Source organism: Crocodylus siamensis, chromosome 4 (genome assembly GCF_052110815.1).
Source record: "Crocodylus siamensis isolate JL-2025a chromosome 4, ASM5211081v1, whole genome shotgun sequence".
NCBI lineage: Eukaryota > Metazoa > Chordata > Crocodylia > Crocodylidae > Crocodylus > Crocodylus siamensis.
This window is the reverse complement of record NC_143398.1, coordinates 105,554,718-105,576,235: the sequence shown is the minus strand read 5'-3', so window position 1 is coordinate 105,576,235 and position 21,518 is coordinate 105,554,718. Positions and strand designations below refer to the sequence as shown.

General features: G+C 43.7%; 1 protein-coding gene across 2 annotated transcripts in view; it reads right to left on the bottom strand.

Moving 5' to 3' along the window:
* ATP6V0A4 (ATPase H+ transporting V0 subunit a4) overlaps positions 1-15,681 on the bottom strand; it is a 58,058-nt gene extending 42,377 nt beyond the window's left edge. Inside the window, exons 1-8 of one of the 2 annotated variants that reach the window (XR_016441845.1) lie at positions 15,538-15,681; positions 12,554-12,686; positions 10,904-10,982; positions 6,436-6,530; positions 4,258-4,383; positions 3,592-3,686; positions 2,129-2,255; positions 318-400 (exon numbers count right to left, since the gene is read on the bottom strand). Coding sequence is in view for 1 of the 2 variants with exons in the window: in XM_090043263.1 (XP_089899389.1) it covers positions 318-400; positions 2,129-2,255; positions 3,592-3,686; positions 4,258-4,383; positions 6,436-6,530; positions 10,904-10,982; positions 12,554-12,670 (722 nt within the window). In the remaining variant the exon portion in view is untranslated. The remainder of the gene's footprint in view (positions 1-317; positions 401-2,128; positions 2,256-3,591; positions 3,687-4,257; positions 4,384-6,435; positions 6,531-10,903; positions 10,983-12,553; positions 12,687-15,537) is intronic. The other variant, XM_090043263.1, reaches the window with a different exon arrangement.
* Between the last annotated feature and the right edge of the window lie 5,837 nt (positions 15,682-21,518).

The window sequence follows — 21,518 nt, the reverse complement described above, 5'->3', positions numbered from 1 at the left end:
TTTTCAGAGAAAGGGAGCCAAGCACTTTTTGAAATCCAGACCTGGTTTTAGATGTCTCAGGTTAACTGCTTAGAAGTCATGGTTCCCAAAATCTCTAGTCACTTTGGAAAATTTAAGGCCTTAGCTTTCAAATGCCAAAGTGATCTATATTTCTTATTACTAGATGCCGCAGAACAGAAGAGCAGAATGGAGCGCAGTGGATGAGCTGACAGGCAGAACGCAGAGATATCATCGCCAGCCCTAAACTCTGCCAGCCAATCCTGACAAGTAAACACCTCAGCAAGAATCATTGCTACTTTCTCAGCAGTGTGCCTTACCCCTCACAAATCTTCTTGATTTTTTGTCGGAGCTGCTCTCCTTGATAGAAGATAATGAACACATTCTTTTTCACCTCTTCTCTCTGAAAGGCAGTGCAAGCAGAATTTCAAGTGCACATAACAAAGTAAAACACTATACTGAAAAGTAAAAGTTAAACACTGCTTTGTCATGACTGTTTCCCCCAGTAAATTTCCCACCACTGCTTAGAGGTGCTTCAGTAGATGCAGTGTATTAGTTGCAGGGTGAAAGATGAGTGAAGCAGTACCCTTGAGAGGACTGAATCTTTGTTTTATTTTCCTTTTTTTTTTTTTTTTTTTTTTTTTTTTTAACTCCCTTAACTTGGTGAAGTTGATGCCAGTCCATGTGGGTATAGTTCCACACTTCCCACGAACTGAATTATGTATTTTTTTTATTATCATATGAAAACTTAATGTTAAGGTTGCAAAGTGAAACAGTGAAAAGTTTGGCAATGACAACGCTATTCTTGGGCAATGTCTTTCCAGCCCAGAGCAGGGGGGCTGGACCCAATGATCTCACAAGGTCTCTTCCAGCCCTAAACTTCTGTGAATCTGTAAGAAAAGGACTGAGCTTCTTTTAGGCCAGGTGTAGATAAAATGAGGGGCATGTGTGCACGACACTTTAAAATGGGTTAAATGTTTTGCACCGCTTTAATGGTGTTGGTATTTGCACATATGGGTGGCATACGGCACAGCAGTTCCAGCCACTGTAGGAAACTCAGAGGTACAGTGCACCTTAAATGAACTGGGGTGCAGCAAACTAAAACTCTGAGGAGTTTTAGTTTGCTGCCCTACAGCCACGAAGCGAAGCACCAGGCTCCGTGCAGCTCAGGGGCTCTGCAGGAAGCCCTGCAGGCAGCCTGGCAGCAGCCTGGGAAGGCACTGATCTTTTTTTTTCCCCTGGAGCCTGCCTGCCTGAGCTGTGCGGGAGCCCGGTGCTTTCCTCCGTGGCTGTGCTGCCCCTCAGGACTGCCTGAGCCGGGTGCCTGCAGGCCGGTGCCACCTGGGGGGAGGCTGCTGCTACCACAGAGGGAAGCACCAGCCCCACGCCTTCCCCCTCTCCCCACACCAGCCCAAGGATCGCTCCACCCACTGGCAGCTCGCCTTCCCCTCCCCGCCAGAAAGGCAGGTAAATTCAGGTGTACGCATGACACAGGGGTTTAAAGGAGCCCTAAATCAAAGCAGTGTTTTTAAAAACCCACCACTTCAATTTAGGCCCCCCCACTTCATCTACACATGCCCCATGCCATAAAGCTTATTGGAGGGGCAGGCAAGGAGGTTCTTAAAAGAGGCCGGCTGGTGTTAGTAGGGTGTGCAGTGAAAGAAGAGTTCATCATACATAAAGACACTTACCCACAGAATATACCCTGTTCATTTTGGGGCAAATGGGGCACCGGCTCCAGATACTGATTTAGACGGGGCGCCAGAATGGCAGCCCCCACGGAGCTCATGCCACTGCCACCTGCACCATGTCTGGGGCACGGCAGCAGCAACTTGTGCTGTGCCAGCAGCAGCCCTTGTGAGAGGAAACAAGTGCTCATCACCCCCACCACACTAGCTCAGGGTGCCAAAATCCCTAGTTGCATCTCTGAGGGGTAACAAAGAGGCACTGGTTTCAAAAGGGGTTTCCCATCATCTTTCAGGTCCACCTCACCTCATGTTGTACAGATTAACCTGATGGAAAACTGAAATTTCAGGATACTTTAGTGTTATCATGACAGCAGTCTGAGGTGTTTTTCAAGGCACACACGTGCAGATCACATGGCATGGAGGAGAAGCAAGTCCATACCTACCGTAACCGGGTCCTCCAGAGGAGTGTCCATTTCAGTGTACCTCAGGTAGACGTTTCCCCTGCAAGCTCTCCACAGTAAACGCTCAAAGGGTACCATCCTTTCCCTTTTTATCACCCCTGCTGTGAACCTGGGCAGCATTAACAAGACAGATATATCGCAGGCATATTTAAAGTCTTTTAAACTCAGACTGTACTAGGTTTTATAATCCCTTGCTAATGCTTTATAGACCACATTAAGCTGGATTTACAGTCATATTAACATGGGGTGCTATCTTCAAGTGCGGTTGTTACTAGGCAAGGCTTATTCTGAAGTAAAGTTCAGGCCTGGATCTTATTTCTTAACCTATTGACTTCTCTTTTTCTTTTTCTTTTCCTTTTCCTTTTCCTTCTTTTTAGGGGAAGAAGGGGAGCTGGCTGCTGTGGGGTGGAGAGCTTAGCCCATGTCTGTGTTTCAGGATTACACAGCAGGAGGAGGAGAGAGAAACAGGAGGAAGCAGATTCATTTTCTTCTTTAAAATGCCATGTTTGTAGCAAGCGTAACACAGATATTACTGTATAACAGATGGTCAATGGCAAAAAATGTCTGGCTGACAGTACTGCACACTGGATTTCCCTCTGCCCATACAGTAGCTCCTGCGCTGGAGAGGTACGGGAAGGCTCTGCTTGTGGGCCAATGCATGAGCCTTGTCCTTGACCCAGAGGACTCAAGCACAGCTCAGTTTTTTACCTCCTTCTCTAGCCCAAAGTTACAGTGATGAAGCACAGACCTGAAGCTTTTTTTTTAGACCTCCCTGGAATCATAGCTGTTAATGGGGCCATGAAGCAATCACCTGCTTTAGGAAACATCATCATACGGAGGCCAGGGTTTGACCACTACCAGCTGAGCCCGTACTGAACAGGACGTGTATGACTTGTACTGAAAAGTCATAGTCAGCATCACACCACTTAATGTGACTCCCCACAATCATATCCAAGCTCATACAACCCTGAGCACAGACTGTGTGGGTGATTTCTGTGACTGTACATCGGTCTACTAGGAACTGGCTGAAACCCGCTGACTCATTTCTCAGAGGCCACTTAAGAGCTGTTAGACCGTCATGATTTTAAGCACCTGCCAACAAAAGACTCATCTGAACCAAAGACCCAGAGGTGGAAGGTCATCCACCCTACTGGAAAGACTGAACCAGAACGATTAAAAGTTGTAATTCCTGTTCTCTCCTTCAAAACATTGAAGTTGCTTTATACTTTAATGACTGAATTACAAATAAGGGATTGGAAACCAACCTGTATTAGGCTATCTAAAGCCAGTACCTAAACTCATCAAACCTGTAAGACTGGCTTGTAGGGCTGAAACCAGATTATGGAAGCTGGTTTCCCATGGTGCTGCTACCACAGGTACAAGTAAAATGGAAAATTTAGTTTCCAATAGACTTTTAACTGCTATGAATTTTTAGCAATACTTACCCCAGTTTTGCAGCAGCTGCTGCTGGAGTACTCCTTAATTCCAATAAACCAGATGTGTCTTCACTGAAGAAATCATCCGGCAGACTGGTTTCTGTCTAAATGCAGAAATAAGCACACTCCTTATGAAATTATTTTGAAGACCTTGAGAATATTCTCATATTTTCACATATTTGCTGCTGCAATCATCTGTCTGTCTGAAGGCAGCTGTTGGATCCAGTCAATGGACATGGGGCTTTGGAAGCATTTGGCAGTAGGGGGCTTCGGCAGTGGCATGCACTTCTCCGATACTGGGATGGGGAGAAGCGGCGCTGGTGGATAGGTCCTAGCGCCCCACTCTGACATGAGCTGGGTCATTCCAGCCCATAGCCCGAAAAGGTTGCTGACTGCTAGTCTAAATGACTTCAGAGCTTAACTTCCATTTTCAAAGAGACCATAGGCGTCAGAAGCAGAAGCTCTATGACCTTCGGGAAGGCTTAAATTTCTGAGTCACTTCTGAAACTTTTATTCCAGACTTGTAGGAAAGGAAGCCTGAGTTCTCTTTAAAAATAAAAAACACATAACCCTGCCATCCCCACAAAGCCCTCAACATTAACATGTTCAGAAGCCTTCACCCCCTCTGCTGCGAGAAAGGACAGATCAGCAGGCGCTCATTCAAGACACTCTCACCTCAAAGAAATCCTGCGTTTTCTTCAGCAGATGTTTTAGTTCAGTGAGCTCCAGGAAGTTCTGCTTCAACGTCTGCTGATTCTGATTAGCCTCCTGCAGCTCAGCCTCCAGTTTCTCCAGAACTGTCTGGTCATAACCAAAGAAAATCAGAAATCAGCAAGGCAGACCTAATACTCACTTGCCAGGCTGGCACCACATCCCTCTGAAATGGACTGTCAAAAGAATAAAGTAGGAGGAATAGTGACACATAACTGTGAAGCAACCATTTTTAAACGTTTGTATTCCTACAACTGGCTCTTTAGGAATACATCCAATGAATATTAAATGTCCCCACTGCCATTTTTCTTGTTACGTGCAGTGACTCAAAGTGGTATTTAGGCATAAAAAGCACACCCAAGTTTCTATGGGAAGACTGAAGCATTAGGAGAAAGAATCTGTCTTCTCAGTTAAAGAGATAACAGGATTTTGGTTTAAATGAATGAGCTTGTAAACTTAATTTTCAATTAAATTGAAAGCAAACAACCCCTGCACTTCTGTTCAGGAAACAGTTGATATATTACAGTCCCAGTGAGCAAGGTGCTGAATTCTAATCCCAGATTTCTGAGTGGCTTCAACTCCCCTTGCTTAACTAACTTACATCTGGGTGGAGAGCTCTAAATGTTAAAGGTTCCCAGATCCTCTAACGTTCAGCCGATAATATTTGCTACAGCGTACTCGGCTAATTATCAGAGATAAGATCACAGTAAGACAAGGATCAGGAATAAAAATGTGGGGAAAGTAGAAAAACTTAAACATTAGGAACAAGAATCGCTGAAGATAATTAAACTGAAGAAATCATGCCAAAAATTTATAGCGCTAAAATATGCCAGTCGAGCCTGGATAAAATAATGATAACAAGGACAATCTCAAGAAACCTTAAAATCCAGCTTTACTGTACAAGTGTTCAACCTGTCCTTTATATGGATGCGAATCCTGGACTCCAACAAGGGCAAATAGAAAAAGGCTGCAAGTGTTTGAAAACAAAGTGCTAATGAAAATAGTTGGTGCGGTACAGGAAAGCAGAGTATAGAGGAGAAGACAAAAATCAAGAGCTTTGTGGACCTTTACAAAAGACCTGATATCTTAAGCAAGGTAAGAGCAAAAGCTTTGCTGACATAAAGATGTATGTGTGTGTGTGTTTGTGGGTGGGGGGGGGGTTGCAAAAAAAGTCAGACACCTGCAGCTGATACATCCTTCCTGTTGTTAGCTCATGTTAAGGAGGTACTACTATGCCAGCTGAAGCCTGTTCTCTTGCACTGTGTCTGCACTAAGGGGCTCTGTGCATATAGCTGACAGCCCAGCTGTCAGGTACAGAGGCTCCATAGTGTCTTGACAAGCTCCTATGAAATGCTATGGTTTTCATGGCTGGGAAAGTCTTTGCTATTAATATATTGGATTGAGACTGGGCAGAGAAGAGCTGATTGGTGAAATCCCTCAGGAGCCCTCGAAAACTCCAGCTTTAATTGATGTGCTGAAACAGTGAAGAATTTCATCATGGACCCAGGGCAGGAAGAGAGGATCTAGCCTTGAACATCATAGCCCCAGATTACACTTCAGGGAAAACCATGATGACAAGCCGGTAAAGGCTGCAGGTAATAGAACAGGGTCAGAAACAAATGGTACAGATGGGGAATCTGCAGAAACTAACACATTAAAAAAAGAGGAACAAATGGGCTGCAACTCATAAAACCATCACAATTTATCAGCTGGCTTGTGATGAATTAGTTCCACCTGCAAACACCCTGGAGCAAACTGCACAGCTCAAGTCAGGAGTGTTTGATTCTTTTCCGGGGTCTGCTGTGGCTTGGCTGGGTGAGCAGGCTGGTTAACCTGTTCCTCCATTCCCTCCCCTGTCAAAATGGGAATAATTGAGCAAACTTACCTGTGTAATAAACTCCTCTAGGACTGGTGGTGAAAAATATGGGCAGCATTATTAATCCAACAAGCAGGTTTAGTGCCACAACTACAAAACAGTACAGATGAATCTGGGAACATGTCATCTGTGAATGTTGGCCACTGGTGAGGCATGTTCCTTCACTGGCAAGCCCACGTGAGATGTTAACCATATGCACGTAAATATATAACCTCCCTCAGCCCAGGTTTCTCCCCGTGCCTTTAAGGTAGTGCTGAGTTCTGTACCTCCAAATCAATCATTTCTCGAGGCAAGGGGGTCTCTGGATACTTTTCTGATTTGATAATCACAGTCTCGTTTTCCATCTCATTTTCCAGAAAGCCTGCAAGGAAACCACACAGAGGCCTGGCTCAGCTCACCTGGGTGTTGTCAGCATTGGCTGTCTCTAGCTTCTGGATATAGCTTGAGTGGCCTGCATATGATAATGGAACATTGTGGCCACAGTATCCAAATGCCATTGTATATACATTCTGGGAGAGTTTGTCAAATCTCTGCAAAAATCCTGTTTATATGAGAATCTCGTTCCAAACTGCTGTCCTCAGCAGCAAGCAAGCTACTCCTTCTAAAGAAAAGACATAATTATATATGCCTTGCCTCAATTACTGAGATAAGTTCATTACACGAAAGCACAAAATAGCTTCCCGGTTAACACACCTGCTCCCCGACAAGAAAGGGCTGCTCCCTGCAAAACCTCAACATGACAGTTTATCCAGGAAGTCCCAACCTCCCCTGGGAGGCCACAGTGCACTGTACTAGACCCTCCCCCTTCTCCTAAATTTTCCAGGCTATAATTTCATTCTCTAGGCTTATTTAGACACCTGCAAAAGCAGCCCTCTGCCATGCCACTTAGATGTTTACACTCAATTTAGGACTATTGAGTCCCACAAATGCACTCTTCCACAAATTAGTGTTGGAAAGGACCTCAGGAGGTCATCTAGCAGGGGGTTGGACTAATGAGCTCCTGAGGTCCCTTCCAACCCTAATTTTCTATGATTCGATGTGGGGCATCAGCCCTATCAGGGGCTGAACACTGACGGCAATTTATGGGTTTAAAGTTAAGCATGCGCTTCAGGGTTTCACTGGAACTGTGGTCAGCAGTTGGAGGGGCAGAGTCCTGTTCTACCCGGCTTTATGACATTTAGTTCTTTGATGGGAGCTTGCTGAAATAAAGCTGCCCTCAGAAAGCAAGGCAGCTTTCACCTTCCAACATGACTGGGCTAGCAACTTGAACCAATATGGGTGCACTTACATGTGCATATTAATGTGATGCAATACACTCCAGTGGTTATTACACCAGAGGTTATGGCTCCCTGGTGAGCATTTATACAGCAGGCAGCCCACACTGAAGCACCCTCATACCCCAGCCAGCTGGAGCAGCTTCTACATGTGTGCTGCTGCTGTGTTTTTACTCCTCAGCAAAATAGCACTTCTGTTTACAGGTACTGTCCTGCTGTGGAGTAAATTAGTTTACTCCAGCCTAATAGGGGTGACGTGTAGATGTGCAACATTTACTAATTAGACTACTGCTCAGTAAAAGTCTCATGTAGATGCACCCTAAAGTGAATTTTCTATAGGCAGTGTCTGGTTCTTTGGGCCTCCTTTCTGTGGGTATCAGTTGGCTGACTGAGACTCAAGAGACATATATCCTATTCCCAGCCATGGTATTTATGCAGAGCACGGACAGACAAATGTATCCTGGTATAACTGACACCAGATTTTTATATCAATGTAAATTACACTGTAATCAGGAATGGATAGACATACAGATATCCCAGGCTAGCTCACAGATAGGGTACGATTACAGAGCCTTATACCTTTGTTCACCAGAGCACCCCAAGGGATGACAAGGTCGAACAGTTATAAACTACTGCAAGACCATTTCAGGCTGGACACAAGGAAGAATTTCTTTACTGTCCAAGGCCCCAAGGTCTGGAACAGCCTGCCATTGGAGGTGGTTCAAGCACCTATATTGAACACCTTCAAGAGTAAATTGGATGTTTATCTTGCTGGGATCCTAGGACCCCAACTGACTTCCTGCCTTTTGGGTGGGGGGCTGGACTCGGTGATCTTCTGAGGTCCCTTCCAGCCCTAATGTCTATGAAATCTATGAAATTTAGCTAACATCTATCCTAGAATAAATGTGGATAGACAACATAAACACTGGTGAAACTTACACTGATGGAGTTTTACCACAATTCTTCAGCAGTAATTCTTTGCTGGTTTGGACAGTTACTTCAGTTCAGGGGCTTGTTATCTGTCAGCTACTCTTACACAATGGTGTAAAGCCAATTTTTTTAGTACAAACATTTTGTCTGTACATGCCCTCATCATGGGACAATGGCTAGGACTTTTACCCTGTCTGTGCCTCAATGGAACCAACTATACCTACTTTTGGAATGTGGTTTGAGATCAATGGACACATCACACTACTGTATTACCTTTTTCCCTGCTTAAAAGTGGAAATTGTAAGGATCTCTGTAGGCAGATTTACTTGTAAAACAGAACCATCTGTTAGCAAGCCCAACCAAAAATGGTGAGCTTTTATAAGTTATGAAAAATAATTATTAAACATTGAAAAGTCTTTTAAAACAAATACTGTTTGTTCACTGATTGCCTTTTTTAAATGATGGTGTATTTTGCCACAGGTAGTATATTCCAGTGGTCAGCATGCAGGACTAGGAATTGGGAGTCCTGAGTTCAATTTGCAGCTCAGCTGCTGATGTGTCCTGTTATTTTATGTTAGTATAGGACCCTACCAGATGTTCAAATTAAAGTTGGATAGAAACCAGCTATAAAGTTGTTACACATTTTCAAGTACTAACTTTGTAGCTGGTTAGCTCTTTTTATAGCTGGATGAACATTTTTATGGCTTGATCTTTATTATGGCTTTGTGCATGTGGACTATGGATTATGGCTTTGTCCATGTGGACAGTCTAAACTTCATAGTTTCATAGTTAGTAGGGTTGGAAGGGACCTGAGCAGATCATCAAGTCCGACCCCCTGCCATGGCAGGAAAGAGTACTGGGGTCAAACGACCGCAGCAAGGTGTTCATCTAACCTCCTCTTGAACACCCCCAGGGTAGGAGCCGGCACCACTTCTCTTGGATCCTAGCCACCCTGACCATGAAATAGTGCCTCCTGATGTCTAGTCTGAATCTACCCTCTGCCAGCTTGTGACCGTTATTCCTGGTCACTCCTGGCAGTGCTCAGGGAAATAGGGATTCCCCCAGTGCCTGCTGGTCCCCTCTGACTAGTTTGTAACAGGCCACTAGATCTCCCCTCAGCCTTCTCTTCTGGAGGCTGAACAGGTTCAGGTCCCTCAGTCTCTCCTCGTAGGGCCTGCCCTGCTGCATCCTGATCATGTGAGTGGCTCTCCTCTGGACCGTCTCCATGTTGTCCACATCCCTCTTGAAGTGCAGCGCCCAGAACTGGACGCAGTACTCCAGCTGCGGCTTGACCAGTGCTGCATAGAGGGGGAGGATCACCTCCTTGGACCTGCTTGAGATGCATCTGTGGATGCGTGACAAGGTGCGGTTGGCCTTCCTGACTACGTCCCCACACTGCCGGCCCATGTTCATCTTGGCATCAATGATGACTCCAAGATCCTTTTCCGCCTCTGCACTGACGAGAAGGGAGTTCCCCAGCATGTAGGTATGGTGCTGGTTCTTCCTTCCCAGGTGCAGTACCTTGCACTTCTCAGTGTTGAATCCCATCTTGTTCTCATCTGCCCACCCCTGTAACCTGTCTAGGTCCAATTGCAGCCTATTCCTCCCTTCCACTGTGCCCACTTCCCCCCACATCTTAGTATCGTCTGCGAATTTGAGCAGGGTGCTTTTTACCCCCTCATCCAAGTCACTGATGAAGATGTTGAACAGTGCAGGCCCAAGGACCGAGCCCTGGGAGACCCCACTGCCCACATCCCTCCAGGTCAAAAATGACCCATACACCACCACTCTCTGGATGTGGCCCTCCAGCCAGTTGGTAACCCAATTGACTGTGTAGGTGTCAATACCACAGTCCCCCAGTTTCTTAATGAGAACAGGGTGAGACAGTGTCGAAGCCCTTCCTAAAGTCCAGAAAGACTATGTCCACTGCTACCCCTGCATCTAAGGATTTGGTGATCTGATCATAGAAGGCCACCAGGTTGGTCTGACAGGACCTGCCTGTGATGAACCTGTGTTGGTTGCCCCTAAGCATAACCTCCCCTGCTGGCCCCTCATGGACACGCGCTATGATAATTCTATCAAAAAGTTTACCCAGGATCGAGGTAAAACTAACTGGCCTATAGTTTCCTGGGTCCTCCTTCCTCCCTTTTTTGAAAATGGGAACAACATTGGCCCTTTTCCAGTCCTCTGGCACCACACCAGAGCACCACGAGTGCTCGTAAAACTTAATGCACAATTAACCAATTAATTGCATAATATGTGGCAGGGGCCTTACTTAACCTCTCATTACCCAAATTTGCCTACTTGCAAAGTAACAGTGATACCCACTAAACCCACAGTGTGTAGTGAGACTTACTGGATGCATTTTGAGCATTTCAGACCCTTCATATAAAAGGGAAACCAGTGATAAAAGTAGCACCATCTTCATGACACATTCCGTTTAATCTGTCTGGTAGCTGGAGAACTTTTTATTTTAATACTAGATCATTGTGGTACTAAAGACAAAGCCTTTTACCATTTATCTACTTACGTAGGATCCTCTCCAGGGATTCACATCTTCTCACTTCATTCACAAACTTTCTCTGGAAACTGTTCACGTTCATGTTCAGCTAAAAATGTAAGGAAAACCAAACCCAGTGATGGCTTGTAGTTATATTTAATTCAAATATATATTAGAATTTGTAAAAGATGCTGCCTTATGCATTGGTGGACCAACAGACAGTCTTCTAGCCACAGAAGATATGTTACTAGCAGTAGTAGTCAAATTTCCTCAGGATATCAGTATGCCTCAACTTTGACTGGTATCTTAAGTCCATTCAACTATGACTTTATGTAGACTATCAGGAAAAGTCTTGACTGAAGTGGAATCATTAGGTTTTACTGAGTTTTAAGGCCAGAAAATATTACTGGGGATCCTGGGTCTGGCTTCCTGCATGATAAGCTGGACATTTTTGCACAGTGATTCATCTTACCTATTCTCCTGACAAAGCAGTGTCTTTCCCTGTGGTACAGTTCTAATGCAAGTACCAAAGGTGGTACTACTCCTGGGTATGGCACCTTGTCACTTGTGACCAAGGAACCTGACTCAAAATCCTCCAACTCATATCATCCATGCCACTCTGCAAGCATGAGTCAATCGACAAAAGATTTGCTGTCCCATGAACAACACTCAGAGCCGTTCTTCCCCCTTGTTCATTTTAATAATCAAATTTCTGCCTACCCATGTCACACTTATTTATTTATTTATTAGGTCTGTAAATCTTTTTCACGAGCCTTGCAAACAGAAGGCAACCTATTAAAGCACTCATCCGTGGTGGTACAAATCCACCAGGGGTAGCTGAAATGACAACAGAGGACAGGTTTGCACTACCGTTCTCCATCTCTAGTGCAGCTCCTATTGCTAACACCACCCCAAAGGAATAGACATTTGTGTCTATCCTACAGGCTCCATCATTGCTGGCACCAGTGCTCAGGCATTTTCCCAGTTTAGATATCTTCAGTGTGGCCCTCTATCTCTCTCTCCCTCTCTCTCTCTCTCCGTTAATCCACCCAGAATATTTCAGCCACTCTTGCTTTTCACCTCAGAAAGTCAGGCACAAATCTGTTTCCAGCCTCATAGAAATATTTTATAGTCTTGCCATTGGACATTTTAACACCTGACATAGTTTTTGCCCTTGTGTAGCACTCTTGTAGATACCCACTTCAGAAAACCACCAAAAGGTAACAGGGACATTCAAGGTAAGGAAGTTGGGAAGAGATTGATCTTAAGGACAGTATTATTTTTATCCCCCATTTACAGAAAGGGAAATGAGGGGCATTGGGAGTAAATAATTTGTTCAGGGAGACGCTTGTGGCAAAGCTGGGGAATGAACCTTATTTTTAAGGGCAACCACATTTATCATGGCTTTTTAATAATGGAAGGAAGGCAGTGTTGCCTATTGGATAGAAATGTACAGTCTGTTTCTAACTCTGCTAGTCTTCTGAATGCCCTTGGGTGTGTCCCTTCACTTCTCTATGCCTCAGTTTTGCCTTGTTGATACAATGGCGCTAACAATACTGACCACCAGTGTCAAGTGCTTTGAGATCTACTAGTGAGAAAGCACTGCGTAAGACCAGGTCTGTGATCGTCAAGAACCATCCTCCCACCATTCCCCCCCAAGGACCTCTTAGACCTACTTACATCTCTGAACTGAACCAGCCCCAGCTCTCCAAGTTCTGCCACACAGCAATACGCAGCCTCCACCTGGAGAAATAGCTGAGTCAAGCACATCTCCTCGCTCCGAAAGGCCGAGGCCATCTTGCTCGTGCTGGTTCTGTAAAGATATTGATATGGGGAGGGGATTAGAGGCTGCCTTATGCCACACCCCAAAACACCAAATGCTGCAGAAACACGGTCTTCCTAAGCCTGTAGGATGAGAGCTAATCGGTGGGCACCCAGCATACCACTTGCCTCTGGGCACTACAAATCTCTAGCAAAACATGGGGGCATTTTGGTACAACATGAGGACAGGCAATAGTTGAACTGGAAATAGCTGCAGTCACAACTCAGCTATGGGATGGCAGTGACCAAACCCCATCCAGCCTTCCAGAGGGCTGCTCTAACTTCATGGTGGCTTCTCACAGCTGTGTGTGGACCACGCTGCAGCCAGACTGGTGAGAAAATAGAGCAGTGCTGCCACACGGCACCCTCTAGCATACCCAGACACTTGTTCCTAGGGGCAGGGAGTGCAGGGTTATGTCAGTGAGAGACACTCGACTTTATCCTAGAGGATCCCTGACTTGGGGGGTGGGGGGGAGGGATTCAATGGATTCCCATGCCTCCTCTCCTGTGGTGTAAGGGGATTTACTGCAGCCAATGGTCAGGGCCCCTGGATACAATCAAAAGGCTTTTTGCCAGAGTTAGTCATTAAGAGCAACACTTTGGGAGAACCAGGTGGACCTAAGGATGGACTTTGTTTCTCACCATTTATACCCTTCCAGGGAGAAAATCCAGGGTGTAAGGAATTCCAGAGCGGGTGAGCCTGGGAAGGAAACCCCCTCCACCTATCCTCTATTTCCTTATAGTTTTCTCTTTCCAGTCATTCTCCTTCTGGTTGCTACAGTCAGAAAGAGCCCTGGGAGCAAAGAACAACCCGTGTTTGGTGTGTACAGCATCACCTGCAGAGGTGGAAGAAACACTATGGCATTGCAATTTGAACAGGATTCTTCACACATCACCACAACCGGGTAGACCATCGGAAGTGGGGTGGGGAATGAGCGTGAGCACACACTTGCCATTGAGACACTGCATCCTCTTCTCTCTGTGCCTGGCATGCAACATTTGGGTGAGTAATGTATTTTGGATGCCGAGTCTCTGAAAGACTGAATTTGTCAGAGGCATGCACGGAACAGTGATGAACTGACAGACCTGATCACTTCTTCCATTAGGCTTGAAACTAGACAAGTAAAGGAGACAGGTCTGTTTGTTGTCAGTTTCACTCATGCTTTAATTCAGCTGGATTTGGATGGAGAATGCACCACGGGGAATTGTTTCCATCACAAAAGGAAAAACCATTTTCATTCCAATTAGAATAAACTACTTCTTCCACTATTTATATTAGACATTTGGCTTTATAAAACATACTTTCTTTCATGAAGGGCTATTGGCAAAATTAGGCACATGCAATAACACACACCAAAATGTACATGCCCTTCTACACTTGCTTTGTGCATGTTGTTACCAATATTTACACTGGGATACTGCATGTGTTAATTGCCACTAACTGATCAGTCATGCACGTAATTATCTAATTTGCATGTATATGCACAGAAATTGCTTGCCCAGATAAAATACATAAGTGGACACATTATCTGCTTTCATTTAATTTTGAAAATTCATTCCCAAACGTACATTTTTAAACCAAAACTAACTGCACCTAATGACAGAGGTGGGGAAGGAAATTGTCCCTAATCTGCGGGGGTGGTTTTCAACCTGGTTTCACAATGCTTAGTCTCACTAGCTTGGCATGTGCTCAAATTGCCTCATACTTTAAAATGCTAAGGCCATTTTTAGAAAGGAAAACCAGAAACTAGTAGATTTTTACAGAACATGCTAATGGTCTATGGTACAGATAGCCATTGCATTCAACGTTTTGTATTTAGGCAATTCATGTCATTTTTCCTCTGAGCTTGAATAGCTCACTATGCTTGTCTGCTCAGTAGCTTAAGGTACAGAAAATGAGACATATGATAACTAGTAGCTGCTAAAGTAAAATATATCATCTATCAGTATTATGTACTTGAGAAGTTGCTAATTTTCCAACAAAACCTTTTTTCATCAGGCAATGCCAATACCTAAGACCTGAAAGAGCTGACAGGCAGGGTATGACTTTTTCAAGTGATGCCATTTGATTTTTTTTTTTTAATTTATGATTGTCTCATTTCAAGTTTTCAAATGAAATGGTTTTGCAATTTAAATAGAAACAACTTTTAGTCCTAAATTTTTAGTCACCTTGGGCAAAAAGTGATTCTTTTCTAATTAAAGATCAAAATCCAACAAATTGTCTTGAAATTATTTAAACAACATGTTTCTATTCATTTAAGCTGATTTTTTTTTCCAGTCAATCACTTGTGAACATAAAAAATGAATTTCTGGACTGACTTGGAATGGGAACATTTTTAAAAAATCCTGAAAATTCTCGTGGGATGGAAAAGCCACTACTCTCTCAACTCCCATGAACTTACCAGACACTTCTCACTTAATTTACTTGCTATTTTATTAATATTGTATATATTCCCAAACTGAATTTTCAGCTGTTTGTCTCTCTGGCTAATTCAGTAGCCTTCTCACCTCAAGTTCCACAAAATTATTCAGCTAAACAAGCATTCACAGCTACTCCATTTGTTCTCTTCCAAGAGTACCAGGGGACGATAAGAATCTGCCAGAACTGAAATGTAATAAAACCCAGTGCTGCAAAAGTTATTTCTTGATTTTTTTCATAAAAGAATAGTAGCATATCTCAACTCTCAATCATCAATTAATATGGCACCAGCCATTTCCTTAATAAGGGAGTAAAACACGTCCCCATTGACTCATTAGATTTCTGTTTTCAACAATGACAACGTTGAGTTTTGGCTTAGCTAACTCAGTTCCTCATGTAAGATAACACAAATGACTGCTCTTACCTGCTTCACCTGCTTTTTATGTAGTCTGAAGAACTCTGGAACTACTTCTACCTCAACTGCTCAATTGAGAAGCAAATGAGAGACTGAACTTAACTGTTCTTACTTTATAGGTGGCATTAGATTTTTTTTTTCTTTTCAGTGCTGAACTGGTCTAGACCAGAGAAGAGAGACCCATTTTGTCCTAAAACAATCAGTGAGCAGAATGGACCAGGAGCTGCCTGGCTCTGTCTAAATCTTTCATGTCAGATCTCTGACAAAGGTTGGCCTCGCCGCATCTGCATACAGTGTTGTGATTAATAACAAATCGGCCATGCCTGCTTGCACAGCCAAGGTGCTCTCAAACGAGCACAAACTTCTGCAAGGTGATGTACACTGAGCTCAATCAGCCAGGAAATACTCGTGTGCAAATATTGGTTAAAGAAATAGCAACTACCAGGAAACAAAGAAAACTGGTAAGCTGTTTCAGGCACAGCTCTATTCATCAGGTATAAAACAAAGAGACAATACTATAAATCAAACAGGACGAGAGAGAGCCATGACTTTCTTCCAGGCAAGCTGCTGCTATCATCATACTGTGAAATACAGACTCACACTAAAGGGGTACTACCAAAAAAGGAAGGTTGGGTTTGTAATAACAAATGCTGAATTGGGGGCCTTTATTTTTTGTTGATTTAATGGAATGGGAGCAATGTGATGACAAAGGTGATATAGTCCTTACCCCACTTCAAATACTAAAGTAAAGGACTAAGAGTAAAATCCTGGCTCAGTTGAAGTCAATGGTGAACCTTGCATTGATGTCAATGGGGCCACATTTCCACATGGATGTAGTTTTTCTGGACTTCAGCAAGGCCTTTGACACGGTCTCCCACCCCATTCTCATTAAAAAACTAGGCGACTGTGGCATTGATGCCCACAGAGTCAGATGGATAGCAAATTGGCTGAGGGGTCATACTCAGAGGGTAGTGGTGGACAGGTCTTTTTCGACCTGGAGGGAAGTGAACAGTGGAGTCTCCCAGGGCTCGGTGCTTGGGCCCGCACTGTTCAATTTCCTTATTGGTGACTTGGATGACGGAGTGAAAAGCAGCCTGATGATACCAAAATCTGGGGTGAGGTGGGCATACTAGTAGGGAAGGACAGATTACAGCAGGACCTGGAAAGGTTCCAGGGGTGGGCTAACGAAAATAGGATGGGTTTCAATACTGACAAGTGCACTTGTCAGTATTGAAACTTGGGCAGTAGGAACCAGCATCAAACTTATAAGATGGGAATCTCCTTTCTCAAGAGCATGGTGGCAGAAAGAGATCTTTATTGACTCCAAGATGAACATGGGCCGACAATGCAAGGTCACGGTCAGTAGGGCTAACCATACCTTGTTGTGCATCCACAGATTCATCTCGAGCAGGTCCAAGGAGGTGATCCTCCCCCTCTATGCAACACTGGTCAGGCCGCAGCTGGAGTACTGCGTCCAGTTCTGGGCTCCACACTTCAGGAGGGATGAGGACAACATGGAGAGGGTCCAAAGGAGGTCCACCTGCATGATCAGGGGGCAGCAGGGCAGACCCTACGAGGAGAGGCTATGGGACCTGAACCTGTTCAGCCTCCACAAGAAAGGGGACCTGGTGGCCATCTATAAACTCACTAGGGGGGACCAGAAGGGTTTGGGAGAGACCTTGTTCCCCCTAGCGCCTCCTGGCATAACAAGGAATAACAGCCACAAGTTGTTGGAGAGTAGGTTTAGATTAGACATCCGTAAGAACTACTTCACAGTTGGGGTGGCTAGGATCTGGAACCAATTTCCAAGGGAAGTGGTGCTGGCTCCTACCCTGGGGGTCTTTAAGAGGAGGCTTGATGTCTACCTGGCTGGGGTCATTTGAGCCCGTTTTTTCTCTCCTGCCCAGGGCAGGGGGTTGGACCTGACAATCAACAAGGTCCCTTCTGACCCTACTTCTATGAATCTATGGAGACTGTAAGACCTTCCTTTTTCAAGACAGCAGCTAAATCACAGGCAGAGACTGCATATGCTAGCCAAGAGGAGTCAGTATCACATCCAGACTAGGGCCTCTGCCCCAAATTCATTCTTTTAGCATTAGCCAACCTTTTGCTGAAAGCTGATGTAGATATTTTTTCCAAAATGGCATTGTCATCTCACTAGGTAAGAGTCTGCTTAACGTTATTCAGAGAAACCAGGCTCATTTAATTTAGGCAAGTAGCAACTTAATATCTTTTTCCTTTTCTGGATACCAAGCCCAGTGTAAGTAGGGAGGCAGTGGTCATGCAGAAACAGTCTATTCTGGTCTCTCTCTTGACTGAGCTCAAAAGCTAAAAGACAGAGGTGGACCAGGAGAGTAAACAGACATCTTAGCAGAAACAAAAAGCTTTCTAATATAGAAGGCCTATAGTTTCAAAAACTCCTTGTGCTTTTGAGGGCCTCAGATTTTAGTTTCTGGACTAGAAAGGGAGGGAAGGGAACAAACTGCTGACCAGTTGAGTACCCCTACACTGACTCAGCCAGCTGAGTACCCCTACTCAACTTAACCAGTTGAGTACCCCTACATTGACTTTTACCTTTCCTAAGCTTTGAACCTAGAAACTGCTAGTCATGGCAGTGGCCTGCTTCATGCCTGTTTGGCATGTGATTTGCTCTCCTCTGCTACACTGCATCTGAGAGTTTTACTTTTTAATTAGGTGACAAGAATTGGGAATTGCCACTGTTGACGTGCTATACCTAGAGCTGGGGAAAGAAAACCTCAGCACAGGCTGAGACCAATTAACTGGGGACAGGTATTGACCTACTGAAAAACAAGGTATTGTTTCTCCCTTTTCAAACAGCACTTTGAGAAGATAGTATTGGTCGAAGAGTTCAGTGCCATCCAAAGAGGTTGCTAGACTTGATTATAATGCTAGAGAATGAAAACAATCATTCATTTATTGGCTGAGGTGTAGCAATGCTATAAAATATCTCCTAAGTCTGAGCCTTAAGCGCAGTTCACCCTTTCTCAAAATAAGGCTGCAGTGTATTATTAGTTTAATGCTACCTGGTTTTCCTTCTAACTTCTTTGGACAAATGATAAGACTCTTCTCTGTTTATCCAGGGTGTTTTCAGGACCAGGCCTACAACTACAGTGAAAAGCTATCGTGACACACAGCTGAAAGAATGGGGGAAGTGGCATGGCATGTCCAGATGTATGGACCTCCCTAGCTCAGCATGGCTAAGATCCCTGATTTGCTAAAGAAGTTGACCAGTGAATATGGAATGAAGTAAATGCCATTTGTATTACTTTCATGGACTGATGATAGACATAGAAAGGGCAATCCACTTCATTACATTGGTAGTTTGAATGGGGAACATTATTAAAAAAAGAGTATTATCCAAAATTAAATTACTACTGTGGGCGACCAGACAATGAAATAAACTCCATTCCAAAAAGCACCTGCCTCCCCCCACACTGCCATCACCTTAAGTAACTAGACTGGTTAGGTGTTTGCGGATTCTACTTACTACTGTATCTTGGAGTCCGTGTCTCGTTGTCTGTGTGCAGCAGCTCTACCAGATTGATCTAGAGAGACTCTCCCTGATTAAGCCAGAAAGACCTGTGCACAATGTATCCTGACAGCACCTAAATAAACAAGCCTCCTTTACACCAAAGCTGCTCATTGCAATAGCAGAACCAAGGCCACAGCTCAGGTGGGCTGGAGGTGCTAGAAACAGGGGGGGAAGATGTTATTGAATACAAAGTACTTTGTTCAAAAAAGGAATTTGTCTTTGCTTTAGCTATTTTAAGTTATGGAATGCCGTGTACACTATTCCCTCATCCTATTACTTCACCAGGGTCACAGCAGAGATTAGCTTCAGCTGAGATTGCAAAAAAAATAATCATATACCAAGGGTCACAACTGCAGTTGGGCTATGAACAGCAGTAAGAGAGAAACTGGAGCCCAGGAGGCAGCTTTTACCACAGATATTTCAGTGTCAGGTAATATGAAGCAAAAATCACTAAAAGAGTAGAAAATCCCTCTTTTGACATTTTCGGGAAAAAATGCCTAACAGGGCTGTGGGAGGATGGCACAGAGCCCCAGGAATAGTCGGGGAAGCTCCATCAGTGGAAAATACTGATGTTAGGCCTCCCTGGGATGGTAAGGAAGGATGAATTTCATAAGGTCTCCCAAGCTAGGGTTTGCCTGATGATCAGAAGACTCAAGCTCAGAACAAAGAAACTAGTGAACAACCTAGAACTGGGAGCTGCCTAAAAGGAATAAGTGGCCAGGAACTGATTAATAGATATACCCTATATTTTCTATGTTGGGCATCTCATCAAAACATATCCAACCAAGTATCATCCTGGTTGACTTGGAAGTTGACAAAATAATCAAAGAATGTAGAAAATAGGTCCAAATGGCAATACACTAAACAGTAAGAGAAAGAAATAGTAAAGATGTGTGTACATGTGTTAATCTGGGTGGTTCAAGGAATTATATAACTATATATCTATCTATCTATATCTATATATCTATATATAGAGATATACAATTCCTTAAACAAGCCAGATTTTATATATATATTCCACTGAAATTTCCCCTGAAAGCATACTTGTTTACACACACACACACACACGTTATGCGTTGTAAGTATGCATATAAGCATACTTGTTTTTATATATATATATATATATATATATATATAAAAAACAAGTACGCTTTCAGGGGAAATTTGAATTTGTGTACCCTGATACTTGGCTTAATCAACCATCCTACAGTGAATAAAGGCTAACTGGTTTATACTTACAGTTGAACCTGCTGCAATAGGGAGCTGGAAACTGGAATAATATGGAGAAGAAAAATCTAAGGTAGAGAACAGACAAGATGGCCTACATTCTTTCCCATTTATAATTTCTCTAATTCAGAAACTAGCCTTTCCCCTCCAGATACTGAAGTTCAAATATTGGAATAGATCAGAACTAAGAATCTAGTTCAGTGAGTCTCCTAATGCAATTCAGTATGATTAGAGGCCTCTGCTGAAGAGAGAGGCAGCACTGAAATATTGAAGTGTTACGGGTAAGGTGTGAAATAAATTCCAATTATGTGCGAGGAGAACTTTTAGCAGGGCTGGCTGATGCTGTATTATATCTGAGCTCATTAAACAAGTCCTTAATTTTCACCCTGATCCAAAACCTACTGAAGTCAAGGGGAGTCTGTCCACTGATTTCAACAGATTTAGGATCAGGCACATCATGGGCATAACAATTAAACAAATAAAATAGAGGAATAAATCTTCTTGCACATAAAATACTCTTTAACTATGCAAATAGCCTGAAGGCAGATAGTTTCTCTTAGAGTTAGAAATTGTTAAATATAACCAGACACATACGGTTTGGATAATGGTTAGAATTTTAAAGGTGTTTTAGCACAGGGCACATTTTTTTTCACTAAGCAACCATGGAGTTATTTTTACTTTTTCCTCCCAAACATTTCTGTTATACATTGAGCATTTATGTTGCTCATGGTTGCAGAATTAATTACAAGACCATCTTCCAGCAGAAACCAAAGATAAGAAATGTAAAGAGGGCAGGGTGAAGGAGGGCAGAGGACTTTCTTCTCAGTAAACTGTTTCTATTTTTGAGATAACATGGTGCTCATGTTAAAGCACACATTTCAGAAAATAAAGGAAAGCCCTCAATATGAAAATTACCAATAGCTAAAATGATTCTGTATGTCAATTTTAAAAGGCATAAGATGCCTGACTGGGGAACAAAGACACTTTTAAAGAACAGCCAGTCCTGCAAGGGTTTATTTGTTTAAAGATTCCTGCATGACAGAGTTTGGTCATACATCCAGTTCTACTGTTAGGCAACAAATCACTAGCCACAACTGCTTCAATGTCAACAGGAGGAATGTACGGGGTACACAGATGGATGGCTCCAGCAAGAACAGCCCATAACAGACTGGCTATGGGCAGTGGCAACTTCATCAGGTGCCAAGAAGGA